The 13934-nt window shown below is 37.6% G+C and overlaps 1 protein-coding gene across 1 annotated transcript; it reads left to right on the plus strand.

The window, feature by feature from the left end:
* Positions 1–8353: 8353 nt before the first annotated feature.
* LOC120262098 (protein FAM133) lies at positions 8354–12927 on the plus strand. Its single transcript, XM_039270155.1, has 5 exons — positions 8354–8619; positions 10129–10230; positions 11195–11336; positions 11549–11595; positions 12441–12927. Exons 1-5 carry the CDS (start codon positions 8533–8535, stop codon positions 12681–12683), a joined length of 621 nt encoding a protein of 206 aa, XP_039126089.1. The 5' UTR covers positions 8354–8532; the 3' UTR covers positions 12684–12927.
* Positions 12928–13934: the final 1007 nt, after the last annotated feature.

A 13934-nucleotide genomic window follows, 5' to 3' on the forward strand; every position in this document is an offset into this window, starting at 1 on the left:
AGTTTTTTTCAATTTTTTTGCCTCCTCGCTTGCTTTTTCTCAAACAAAGTTTAGAAGGCTCATATCTTGTTCTTCTTGTTCTTGTTCTTGTTCTTGTTCTTGTTCTTCTTCTTTTTCTTCTTCTCATTTGGTGTATTCAATTTTTAGCTCTTTCGATTAAATTATGGAGAGTTTTTTTGTGCTATTCTTTAGAATCTGACGGGGAGGGGACGAGTGCTAATGTTCGCAGTGACTTCTTGGGAATCGGTGTTAGGTGAAATATGTGAGCGATGGGGTCTCGATATTTCCCAGTGTCGAGGGTGAAGTTTATCACACCCGATGGACATAAAAGCGGTATGTCTCATATAAAAGCGAGGTTGACTTCCGGTAGCATGTGTCACGTGCGCTCCATCTTCAAATGTTACGTTGTTGATCTTGTTGTTGGGGAGCGGATGATGTGGCATCGTATCCTCACGAAAAGCGAGTTCTTCTCGTTGTAAGTTTCTTCTCGTTTATGTTTATATAGTTGTAGAAGTTAATTATTGTTTATTATCCACTGCCATCTGTTTACATTTATCAAGTTTCCATTTAAACACTATTGTCTCCGATTAACTTATTAACTTATTATTTAACTTTTTTTGTTTTTAACGTTTAAGATTTATGTTTATCGTTTAAATATTTTTGTGTCTCTGTTTAAATATTGATCGTGTTCGTTTAAACTAAAGTGTTGGCGAGGAATTGAGATCTGGCATCGCTTACATTTCCACATCATGGTGAGCACGAGGGTGTGGCGTGCCTTCCTTCCTCATCCGATCAAGTGAAGTGTTGTCGTTGGATATTGGACAGATGTTTTTGAGGCGTTGAACATTTTCGAGAGCGCACTTAGGAATTTTCTGCAATCAAAAGGAATTTTTGACTTCAAATTCTGAAGAGCGAGAAACACGGGTGATTTGTGGAAGGAAGCTTCGACTTCAAAAATGGCGTATAAAGGAAGCTATATTCCCCATACTGAGACGATAGCGAGGCCGATGGATGAAAATCGTGACTGCGTTTGCGACCGCTTTGTGACGAGAAAGGCGACACTGGGTGTCCTAGGCGAAAGAGGATCGAGTCGTGGCGTCCGAGGTCCCATAAGTTGCGTTGTAGCCATTGCCGCGTTTCGGTCGCGATCGCGGATCGTGGAATGAATACATTGCCGAAACTAGGCATTGTGTATATACTTCTTATTATTGTTTAAATATTGAACTTTATATTTAAATATATCTCTTACGTTTTAAATATTTTTATTCTCTGTTTAGCTATTATTTTTTTATCGTTTAAAAATAAATTTGTATCCGCTTAAAATGTACAGACGGGATGGTGCTAGCGGTTCCCCAGCGTAATTAATACACGCTTTCGGTTCCCCAGCGTTTCCACTCCCGTCGCACATAAAAAAATCGGAACATTACATTACACTCTATAAGAGATTATTAAGTAATAAGGATATTTTTAAAGCGAGAAAATATTAAGTATATTTTTTTGTTGTAATTACATTGATATTATTAAATAATAAGGATATTTTTAAAGCAGAAAATATTAAATTTAAAGCAGAGAAACCTAAACTTAAAGCAGAGAAAGCGAAAGTTAAAAGGGCAAAAGTTATCATTATACTGAGTTAAAATGAATGTTGATATTAGCCGATAATGAAAATGAAAATGAAAGCAGAACCCTACCCGATAATGTACCTGCGGACTACAATATCATCCAACAAGAACAGAACCTCAAAAGCGAAAGCAGAATGAATTTAATTGAATTTAGATACATGTACATTTACATTGATAAAATTTGTCATGTTCTTCGGAAAAAAATGAATTGAATTTAAAAGCTGGTTTACATTTGAAACTATTACACCTATCTGATGACTATGACCCAGCTTGCGTACACTCCCCTACGGTTCGTTTTACACGATAAAAGCGGAGTTTAAACAATTACATTGATATTTACACAATGAACTATATGCTTAAACACGAAAGTGTATGTTAAACAATGAATCCGGATTATTAAAGAAAGAATCGTGTATACAAATATAGAAAGAATGACTAAGAACCCGCTTGCGAAGACTCCCCTCTGGCTGTGATGCTTGGTGCCCTCCCCTACCCTAAGTATCACGGGAAACATACCTGTCATCGAGATAAGGGGACGTCGGTCTGCGAGTACCCGTAGCTTCTCACCCGGCGAGTAGCGCTCGATAAACCGCATGACATAGACGCTGCGATCGACACTTCCTTTTTTTACGTCGTGGGGCTTCGATTAGTCGTGAACAAGCGGGTACTGCGATCGCCCGACTCGCCCAACTCCATGTCGATCTGAGGTCGAATAGGTTCAGTTTGTCGAGATATACAAGTTCATATTAGAATGCCGATTATTTACCGAACACTATTACACAAACACAAATTATTAAAAGCACTTACCATTTCTAGCGCGTTTTTTTATCGTATTCTTCGCTTTGGCATGAAGAATAATGCACATATTCTTGTTTTTTCATTGTCGAGGGGACGGCGACATGGAAGTGGCCACTCATAATTATCGGGAGGATGACGATGTCCACTTTCATGCAAGTTCTTGGCGGCATCTCCAATCATAGCCATCGTGGATTCATGTGCGTCGTCGCCACGCTTTGGCGTGAACAAGGCCGGTGGCGGGTGTGATGGAGCGGCGCCTCTTATAACGATATGACACTACGCTCATCGTCTTTTGCAAGATACATACTGAATGCGTCCATCACGTCAAATGCGTGACCATCTCCTTCCCCTCGAGCGGGTCGAATAGATTGGCCCGTGTGGTCTTGGCAGTCGTTCTTCCACACGAGCGGTCTTTGTGGTTGAGCGGAACAAAGACATGTAAACAATGTTGTAAGTATAAAAATTAAGCGTTAAAGTATAAACTTTAAATTCTATATTGAATGTTTTAAGCAGTAGCGGTAATATTTAAAAGGGTATCACTTATAAGTTAAATGTTATGCAGTAAATTTTTAAGCGTTAACGCTCCTACTTAAATGGTAACTAAAAGCAGTTTAAACAATATCATAAAAAAACTTCAAACTTACTTGTCCATAGGGGCGGTTGAGGAAGATCCTTATCAACTCACTGCTCGTACTTATTGAGTCGCGATTGGCAGCGTATTTTTTTCTTGAATGAAGACTTTCCGAAGTTCTTCTACTTTTTATTGGCTTCCTTTAATGGGGGCACGACGGCGGCATCAGCGGGAGACACTTCCTTACATGCTTCTTGTTCTTGTGGGATTGTGTGCGCCTCGATGCGGCGCGATCGACCGTTAGTTCCACAGTGAATTCCACCGTTGAGGTTAGACTCAGCGACCTTCTCAACCAGTGAGTTCCGGCGGCGGCATCGATGGGAGACACAGCGTTGTGCGGTTGTTCTTCTTCATGGATTGTGTCCATCTTTGATGCCCTGCTTTGTCGGCGCCGGTTCCACCGTATGCGTGATGTCGTCAACAACGAGTCGACGATCTTTTTCCACCGCGGCAAACTCGGCGCCATCTTGATCTCCTCCACCGTGATGGGCATGTCATCAGCGTTAACAACATCGACCGCCGATGAGTGCTGCTGCCGATGGTCTTTGCTATTATTTCATCGTCGGTAGACGCGGGTGGAGACGGAGGCATTATTGTTTTCCTCTTTTTTTGCAAGCTTCTTGAATGAGGCCGTCTTTGAAGGGCCACCCCGATGATGTCCTCGTCGTTGAACTCCGACGGCGTATCTGTCCCGGGTGCTTCATTTGTTTGAAGGGAAGGCGCAGTCGATTGTGACTGTGGCCGGCCTTCAATGCCTCCACCCGGCGACAAGTCGAGGGAACTTCGGTCATCAAAAATCAGCGAAAGCTGCGTGAGAGTTGCGGTGACATCCTCGCCTAGTGCCGTGAGGGGCGCCACGTTCGGGGAGTGACAGCGGTCGGGGAAGCCCGCGGTCGGGCGGGGTGGGGGAGGGCTTCTCCGGCCTCGGCGAATGCGTTTTGGCACGAGGCGGGGAGAGCGGCGTCCGGTAGCGCAAGGAAGAGGTTGCCCTCTCATCTTGCCTTTGAGCAAGCGGTTCGGGAGCAATAGCATCCGACCGAGCGGTTGGCCCGAACAAATACTTCTTCATCAGCATTCGCCGGAACCAGCTCAGGAAACTAGCATGTGTAAAGCAAACAATCTTAGCGAAATTATTTAGTTTAAACAATTAAAAACTATATTTACACATGTAACTCAGTATATTTAAAGCGTTATAACCTATTGTGTTAAAGCGAGTAAACAAACAAATTAAACATTAAACTAAAAAGTTTAAGCGGTAGTTGAACAAAAGTTAAGCGGTAAGTTATAATGTTAAGCGATAGATGAATAAAGTTAAGCGGTAAATGATATGGTTAAAGCGTTAACGTCTCGAGTTAAACAAAAATATTTTTTTGAATTATTACCTCTTTTTCCTTCGAGAGATGACAAACTCGTCTCTATCGTCAGCTTGCTTCAGGTAAGTATTTTTCACCGTAGCACGGCATCCTTGGGATCTTCATGAACGGACTTTCTTTCCGGTTCGGTCAGCTCATAAAAACCGGATGTTAAGCGCTACAGTGCGACCCTTAACATACCCGGTGTTGGTCTTCTTCCCCGCGCATCTAGATTGCACTCGGGTGGCGGCTTGTGGTATGTCCTCCATAAGCCACTTGTGCGTCGCTTGCGCCCATGCGTGGCGCCCCATTCCGGGTAGATCATCGACATAATCAGCGATCCGAGTTAGGAACCGAGCGAGGGAGGTATTTGGGAAGAGGATTGTACCCGGGAGGTACACCATCGATGGTTTGGCAAAATTCTCCTCTTCTCCCTCCGTCCAGCGAGTTCTTTGAAGAGTGCTCTGATGGAGTCTCTGTGTCTCGTACGTCTTCGATAAATACCTCTCTTGAAAAGTCGACCGTGTTTTTCTTCTTACGAAACACGATTGCCTCCCCCATCGCAACGCGAGCGAGACGATTGCCACATCTTCGAGGGCTCGAAAGTCGGCATGCTTTCCCGATCCACGAATTTATTGAGTGCGGTTATCGTATCTACTGCAAGAGAGTCGAGAAGGGTCCGCTCTTGGTATACGACTTCCAACTCGATGAAATCGTCGTGAGCGGTGTCGCTTCGGATGATCTCCGATGTCGAGGGATCATGTGAACTTTCAGATTCGACCCGCGGTCTCCACTCTAGGGTGTCAAGTAGCATCGCCCGTTAACTAGATTGACCGCCGTAATCACAAGCCTGCGACAATAACGACGACATTGTTAAGCGGAAATGTAATTTGTTAAGCGGTAAACACTCGGTTCTTAAACAGCGATATCATTTTTTTAAGCGATGGCGTATACTATTAAGCAGAGATACAAATAATTAAGCGGAGGCGAACTAACTTAAAGCGGTAAAAGCTCATTGTTTAAGCGGAGACCTCGTTTTTACAAGCTGCAACCATATCAGCGAAAGGAGTAGCGTAGATTATAAACATTACACAAAAGCACAACAATCGGGAAAAACCATTTCGATCAGTATACATAGGCGAAAATGTAAAACAAAACAAAAACCCTAGCCGAGACATCTCCCTGCGGACTAACAAAAACCCCGACCGATTAATCCCCACGAAAGCTTGATGTCTTCCAACAAAAACAAAATCACAAACCAAAACCGAAAAAAATGTCTCTTACGTATGGAATAGTTAACAAAAAAACCATAATGAATACCTTAGGCTGCAAAGTGACGAAATCTCAGAATACTTGCAGGGACTTCTTCTTGAGGCGCGGGTGGAAAGGGAAGAGTCTAGGGTGGGAAGAGAAGAGCTGGAGAGCGAGTTGAGCTGAGTCGCGAGTTGAGAGAAGACAAGCAGTTTGTAATGCCTAAGAAAAAAACCCACCCACTTCCTCTCACACTGCAGAAATGGGTGCGACCCACGACTTCCGTCAGAGGCATTTTCGTCCATAAAATTTTTAAATACACTCCGTTTAATGCCGATTACGTACTTTGGGGGTTTCAAAATCATGGAGTTGAAAAGGAAGGGGTTTTTGGGTATTCCGAAACTATGGGGGTTTGTTTGGCAATTTGGCAAAGTTGTAGGGTTTTTTTGACAATTTCCACTTTTTTTAATCCAAATGCACTATTAAATCAATTAAAAATTTGGATATATAATAATATAATTTACAAATTATACCTTTATTATAAAATAAGAATACATGATTAATTAAGAAATTTTAAGATATTATAATTTTTTTCCTTACACTAAATTAAAAATATTATCCAAATAAAAAAATTACTCACAGTTTTATGAAGCAACAGGCTTCCTTTGGCTATATATTTTTATATACATAAAAATTTAATTTTAAAACAATTTACTTAAACAATTTAGAAGTCTACTATTTGGACCAGCCAAGTTAATCATATTTTAAAACAAGTGAATAATATTTATATATATATATATATATTATCGATTAATCTTTTTATTTGTTTAACGTATGTTATATTTCTTTTTTTTTTAATGACGATATTATTATAATGTGTAAAGATGCATTATGGTATTATTCTTAAGTTAATTTCTCCAATGAGAATTCGAACCCTCATCACACTCCATAATTCACATAAAAAATTTATTTTATCATTAACCATTTAGATTAACCATTTAGACTAAGTAGTCTTGAATTATAATCAAATATTTATTTTATAACTAAAATAAAAAATAGTAAATTGTAATATTATTCATTTTTATATAAATAATATAAAAATTATTCCTTTCAGCTTGTAAACTATATAAAAAATCTATTTCATTTTCTTATTACAATGTTTTTAATTAAGTTAAATAATTTATTTTATACGTGAATAGCCAAATCATCAATAATATAAAAATAAGTGCAAGATCTACATGTGAAAAAAAAAAATTCACATCTAAAATTTTCCGCTTGCATTAAAAAATTAAAAATAAAGACCTGATTGCTTGGACATAACTGAAAATTTTAGTTTGTAAATATAATATAGAATCATGAGACACTTTGGGATAGTTCTGAAAACAAAATATCTAAAATTTTTTCTAAAAAACAATTAAGATAATAGGAATTTTTCACTGAAGTTTAGAAAAATGCAAAACTATATGGTTCAATCTCATTTACTGATCAAACATTTTAATTTTCTACTGGATTTTACTTTTTTTTCCTATATTTTTTTTTTCCCAACAGACAACACATGCCCTTCACTTAACATTTTGTTAAATAAGTATTAAAATGCACCACCTAAAGTTTATCAACATTTATAGCTTATTAACACGATCAACGGCATATAGAACAATAAAAGTCTATCACATGTATATATATGGAACAATGAAAGACCATCACGTGTACACGTAGAAGATTAGCTAATAAATTTTCTACCATACAACTATGAAGAGAGAAAATAAATTCTTCTCACATAAGATCCCCTACCATGCAATACCAAAAAGGGAAAATATGACTCCTCCAGGGGAGATGAGTTCAGCAGGAGAAGCACTGTAAATAATACCATAAATGCAAAGTTTTGAACCCACATCTGACTATGTACTACTAAGTGCTTTTACCAGCAAACTCAACAAGTGTTAGCATAATTTATACTTTTATTCAAATATTCAAATAATATTTATCAATGAAATTATTATAAAATAAATTAAAATCATATTTAGAAGTAAATATATTCGGCAAACCAGGGCCAGTTGGTCTGGTTCAATGTTCTACTAATTCCCAGATTTACAGCAACACCCCCCAATTTATTGGAAATTTCATTTATCTTGTACTCATTCATGGTTTAAATAAAACCCCCTGTTTTTTGGAAATTTCATTTAGCTTTTGATAAGTCTTCGTATAACAGAAACACCCCTTACTTTATCAGAATTTCATCCCAATTTAACATAAACAATTCAAAGTAATTAATTAAAAATTTTATTTATTCTAATTACCCCATGTGACATCTGACAGAGTTAATAAATCTCTAAATGGTCGTTAAACCATCGTAACTGGTGCACCTCCGTGCCTATCTGTCCTTTAACACCCCATTGTGAAGCAACACTTATCACTTTTGTAAAAAAAAAAAATTACTTAACATTTAATAATTCTCAGTTTAAAACTTTAAACAACGCCACCCTTAGATTTTAATAATTCCACTTCTAATTAATTTAACAAAAATACACAGTCCCACGCACACAAAAAATTATTGCATAATTTAAATTTATTTTTAAAAACCACCCTTAATTTTTTGGAAATTTCATTTAGCTTATATAAAGTCACAGTTTAACAAAAACACCCTAACTTATTGAAAATTTCATTTAAACCCTTGCTGGAGTTCACCCTCTACAATCCGTCCAATATCTTCTCTTCGCTGCGTCTTCATCTAAAGACTAAAACCAGAGAAAGCAAAGAGGAAAGGGGACCGTGAAACCCTAAAAATCCCACCTTTTTTCACTGTTTCTTCGCACGAATCCTTTGAAATCCAATCCCCCGGTGCTTCGATCTCTTTGGTGGTGTGCTTTCAGCGTCGCCGATGGGGAAGAACCAAGCCTACAAGGCCATGCAGAGGGCGAGGGTTGGCTCGACCTCCGGCGGCCCGGAGGAGATCGAAGATGGAATGGTCTGTCCCCTTTCATACCATAATCTGTTTATCTCCTCGTTTTTAAGGATTAATTTGTGTGGATTTGGTGCTTGGCCGCTTAAGCTTTAAATTTGGTGATTAGGGTTTGGAGACTTTTTTGTTTCGTTATCTAGCATTAGGGTTTGAAGAATTTGAATTTTTCGTTATTGAGATTGAACCATTTTGTAAAGGGTTAAAGCTTTCAATGGCCACCACTGTAATGTTTATCCCATTGAGATTTCACTTGATATCAAGATTTTTTCATTTTTTCTTGAACAATTTATACCTGTCATTTATATCTAGGCTGAGATACATGTAAACAGACTTGTTTTTGCTTTTCACATAGGCCTGAGAAGAGCTCTGCACATACAATGTATTTTTGCAATTTGTGTAATTTTAAGGCTCTCCTGCATAAAATGATGAATAGTGACAGAACTGAGAATTGAATGGAATTAGTAGACGGTAGAAGAGTACATTAGCCAATTGTTTCTCTAAAACAAATGAAAGCAGCATGAAGTCCTGCCAACTTTGGAGCTCCTTGTGTAGCTATGAACAACTAAATTTCTAGTTTGTCAGGTGTCTGTAGACAGGTTTGCCAACATAATGTTGTGGGAGTTGGATAATGTTGATGTATAGATTTAGTGTAGTTTGGGGAAAACCAAGTTTTTTATGAAAACAAAAGAGCATAAATCTACAATTTTCTATTATCAACCTTTTCCGCAACGATGTTTTGTAGTAACTTCAAATAGAATGCCCGTAGTCTAAGTGGTAGGGCTCTTCATGAAACTGGTTTTTGATGAAATGAGACGCAGAAATTTGATTGCTCCTTTATTGTATGAGCTTTCTGCTTGCAATTGAAGACAATTAACTGGAAGTGTTGTCTCTAAATGCACTTTGTCGTTACCTGCCATTGTTGTTTGTGTTGTAAAGAGTTCCATTTGAAACATACTTTCTATGATCTACCATCCTTTATTTGAAGCCTTTTTTAGCATTGCAGATGATTTTTCCCCCTTCAAGTATTGAACCATGCATTTTAGTTTCTAAGATATGCTAGAACATATAAATTTTCTGAATCATTTTGGCTTAATGCTAGGTTAGTGGTATGAGATTTTTTAACTTGAATGGCTTAACGCTAGGTTACTATCCCAGAGGGTCTTTTTTTCTCATAATGTAACTGGAAACATTATTTGCCAAGTGATAATTGTGAGTGCTTAGAAGAGTGTACTCTCAACTCTGGTTAACTGATTTTATTAACTGTTTGTTACATTTTGTCGAGAGGAATAAAACACAAGCTTCATTTGGCTTTCGCATATAGCTTAAAACACATTTTTTGGATAGCTCAGTGTGCTGGTTTTATTGATCTAGGAAAGTAACTATATATGTACATAGGACCTTGGATTTATACTCTTCTACAAAATCTATTGATATCGTGTGAAACCTCTTATTTAGCAGTGCTTCTGCGTGTGTACATACTTTTCCTTGGATTTTTACTAACGAGGACCATCACAGACGGATGGTTCTTTTCATTCACCAGAGTGGCATGCTGCTCGTTTGGCCAGCCTGAAAACTTCTCACACAATAACATGGGAAGAATACAAGAAGAAACAGAAGGTAATTCATTTTTACTATGGAAAGTACTAATCTTTTGAGCACTGGAAGCGAGTTCTGCTTTCATTCATTTTCTTTGTACTTTTTGGGTGATCCAATAAATTTTGACCTAATGAGTTTTCTTTATATCTAGATATATGAAGATATTGTCTTTTAATGCTATGCAACTGCCTTGCTACGTTCATACCGGATCATCTCTAAACTTTTTCATGCTAGTTAACTGGATCAGAAACAATTCCTATTAATTGGGAAAAGGCTAAGAATTTGATTGTCTCAAGTTTGGATGATTTAAAGTACAGGCATTCCACCTCTATGGTCCTTGTTTTCTTTGATAAAAACACAGCACAACAACTATGGGCAGTAAACTTGTGATAATTTTAATGAATCTCAAGCAATAAGGAAGGAACAGGAATCAAAGACAATAGAATAAAAAAAACACTAGGGAGGAGAGGGGGTGGGAAAGATGGGATCGGATGAAGTATCTGCAAGATATTTATGGTCCCATAAATAGATTTATTTCTCCACTCCAATTTTTTTTATGCATCAACTGAACTTAGTATCACATTCTCCTGCTCAATCATCGATAGTCCATCTATATTGCTACCTTTATGATTTATCATCTCAGACATCAAGGTGAAGAGCCAACTGCTCCGTATTTTCATATGAAAGTTTTAGACATTTGTGTCATTCTATTTCATTGTTTCAAGATTCTGAGTGATAATGCATGGGAAGTATGAAACAAGTTTGTTCAACTTGAAGCCTATTCTTTGTGTCTTTATTTTATTTCAGTTCTGTTGCAGATGATATAAGGTGTTTTGTCAAATTACTCACTAGTTATGATTACCCTCTTAAAATACAATTTATGCCAAATTTTTATGAATTTGTTGGCCTCCTTTAGTGTGATTTCATATGTCACCTTCTCATTCTTCTAGATTGCTAATGATTTGGTTCCTGATTGCTGTTTCAGGAGGATGAATTAAAAAAGGGTGAGCTGGAAGCTGACAAAGACAGAATGATGAGAGAATACAGGGCCCAGTTGGATGCTGAAAGGGCGAAAAAACTTTCTCATGGAAGAAACCATTCCAGCATCAAGTTGAACCACAAAAAAGGTTGTTGTGGAAGTTTTTTTTACTGAATCTGTGTTTCTTTTTCATTCGGAATTGGAAAACCATAGCCTGATTTTAGGAGGGATTTCTATTTATCTTTCACCATGTTTTTATTCAGATGTGTTAGGTTCTATTTAGTTACATGTTCTTTATTATGCGTTTGTGTAGTTTGAAATTTGAAGTTTCTTATATAATTCTGAGACATGTTCATGTAGAAAGGAAGGATAAAGATTTGAAGAAAAGGAGCAGCAGGAAGAGAAAGGTTTTTTTCTAAAACTGATGGCATTATTTCTTTTTAATTCCTTTTTTTGGTAGTCCATGCATTTCAGAGATGCACCTGATCTCCTTGAATGCAGGCTTGTCCTTTCATTCATTGGTTTATGATATTTATATGTTGGTATATCTATTATTTATTTAATTTTCACAAATGACATTGTATGCTATCCCTATGTCATTTCTCAGACCTTCCTTTTAATATTACCAATAAACAGAAGTTGCAAATGGCCCTTGCCATCAGCATTGTTCCTTTATGAGGATGAAGATTAACCAATCTACTGTTTGGCAGAACTTTGAAGATATATTTATATATATACATCTGTGTTTTCTTTCTTTCTTTTTTGGGTGTGTGTGTGTATTTAATTCTTGTATGTTTTTCCTATAACCTGCATACTCTTGTCAATTTTATCATTGTGTGATTTTTGGCATCCTTTGACAACCATATTAGTAAGTCGGATAAGCAAAATTTGGGATTAATCCCAAGAATATGTATGATTTACAGTGGCCAAGTTTCTGTGGGATAGACTAAGAGCATAACAAAGAAGAATTGAAAGGAAATAAAAAGGGTGGTTTAGGGATATAAATAGTTCAGAGCATTCATAGAATATTGAAAAAGAAATCATTGATTAGGTATTAAATTTCTTTTCTTATTTTGTCGATTGGCAAGAAAATACTGGTGGTTCTCTGTGGGTGCTTTATAGCCATTGAAGTAAGAAAAGTTGTCTTATATAAGGTTTTGCAATGCTTTAATTTTATTGGAAATACATTTTGTGTTTCATCTCCAGTTGATCAATACTTAAAATTTCTAACATTGAATTAATCATGCAACAGCACAAAAGGAGATCATCGGAATCAAGTTCATCTAGTTCATCTTCTGAATGTTCTAGCAGCGACGACGATGAGGAAAGAGACTCAAGGAGATCAAGGTCACGTTCCCGGTCCCGGTCCAAATCTAAGAAAAGCAAGAAAGAAAGAAAGCACAAGTCGAGAGTGAAGCATTCAAGCAACAGCGATGGTGAGGAGCGCGAGGGGCCCTTGCCATTGTCCAGATTCTTTGGAAATTCGAAGAGCTGATCATTCAATCTGTATCTTCATAGATATCCATTTTCTAGTGCATGGATGTCGGTAAAATTGGGTTAAAAGAATGGCTTCACCTCTCTGCACACAATGGAGGCTGGTTTAATTGTTTACATGCAGTTCTTGCCCTCCTGGAGATGTCACTATGTTTGTGTAGTTGAATTTTCTGTATTTTATCAGACATGTATAAACTTGATGTGAGATTCATGCCATTAATTAATTTGGTCACCAGGATTTTTCCCCCCTTTTTTTCTTTATGGATCTAACTATCTGGTTTTCAAACATTCAGAGAGTCTTATGGTACAGTTTGCTTGTATTGAAAAATATTTTCATGACATGCAATATATATCATAAATTTTCACAAAATAAACAGTTTTTCAATACTGTCTTTCATTTTGTGACAACATTTGTCAATGAGCTGATTTTTCCAATAATGAATACATTTGTCAGTTATTGAATACTTACCTTGAACAATAAGCGAATACCAAACTACCAAAAATGAGATTTGAAAAACCCGGCAGATCCAAATCCCTCTGCTGTGTTTAATGAATATTGATGCCAATCTTAGGCTTGAAATCAAACTCAAGCTCCATTGAAAGCTTTGGGATTGAATTGAATCTACAACCACTGATTGAGGTAGGGTTGTACTTATCAGTGGTAGGGTTGTACTTGCTTTTTTTCGTGTGCACGCGCGCATTTACACCCTAAAAGAAATTGGGTATATATATATATATATGACGACCATTCATCTATGGACATCCATTATCAACCGTTGGATCTCACATTGATAAACAATAGTTAATATAATAACAAATACAGTAATTACTGTTTGGAATAATATATCATACAATACTACTGTTTGCTGGGCGGGCACCTATGTACATCTGGCCGGAGGAATTCAAAAGGGCTAGTGTGCCCAACGGAACAGTGCGCGAGATGAGTTATCTTCTAAATCAGGCCCCTTTCTCTGGGGAGGGAGAGAGCCGGAATTACAGGACTAGGCTAATGGATTTGGATGGGGCGGTAGGAGATAGAAAGAGGTGGAGGCTGACCGGCAATGGTACCTTCACGGTGAAATCTTTCTATTCTTTTCTCATTGATGGTGGTGTGCGTTGCTCTATTGCTAGGTTCTTCTGGAGAAAGCCGTGTCCGAAGAAAGTTAACCTGTTTAACTGGTTAGCTGAGAAGAATAAGATTCTCACCTTGGATGTCCTTGCGAGAAGGAGTTGCAATCGCCTCCCTACGACG

This window comes from Dioscorea cayenensis, chromosome 5, assembly GCF_009730915.1.
Source record: "Dioscorea cayenensis subsp. rotundata cultivar TDr96_F1 chromosome 5, TDr96_F1_v2_PseudoChromosome.rev07_lg8_w22 25.fasta, whole genome shotgun sequence".
Taxonomy (NCBI): Eukaryota; Viridiplantae; Streptophyta; class Magnoliopsida; order Dioscoreales; family Dioscoreaceae; genus Dioscorea; species Dioscorea cayenensis.

What these genes read in the sequence shown, in the direction of transcription:
- LOC120262098 (XM_039270155.1), top strand. Translation starts at nt 8,533, where the DNA reads ATGGGGAAGAACCAAGCCTACAAGGCCATGCAGAGGGCGAGGGTTGGC. An exon ending in AGGAGATCGAAGATGGAATG is followed by an intron (nt 8,620 to 10,128) that starts GTCTGTCCCCTT and finishes GGACCATCACAG; the next exon opens with ACGGATGGTTCTTTTCATTC. An exon ending in GGAGCAGCAGGAAGAGAAAG is followed by an intron (nt 11,596 to 12,440) that starts GTTTTTTTCTAA and finishes ATCATGCAACAG; the next exon opens with CACAAAAGGAGATCATCGGA.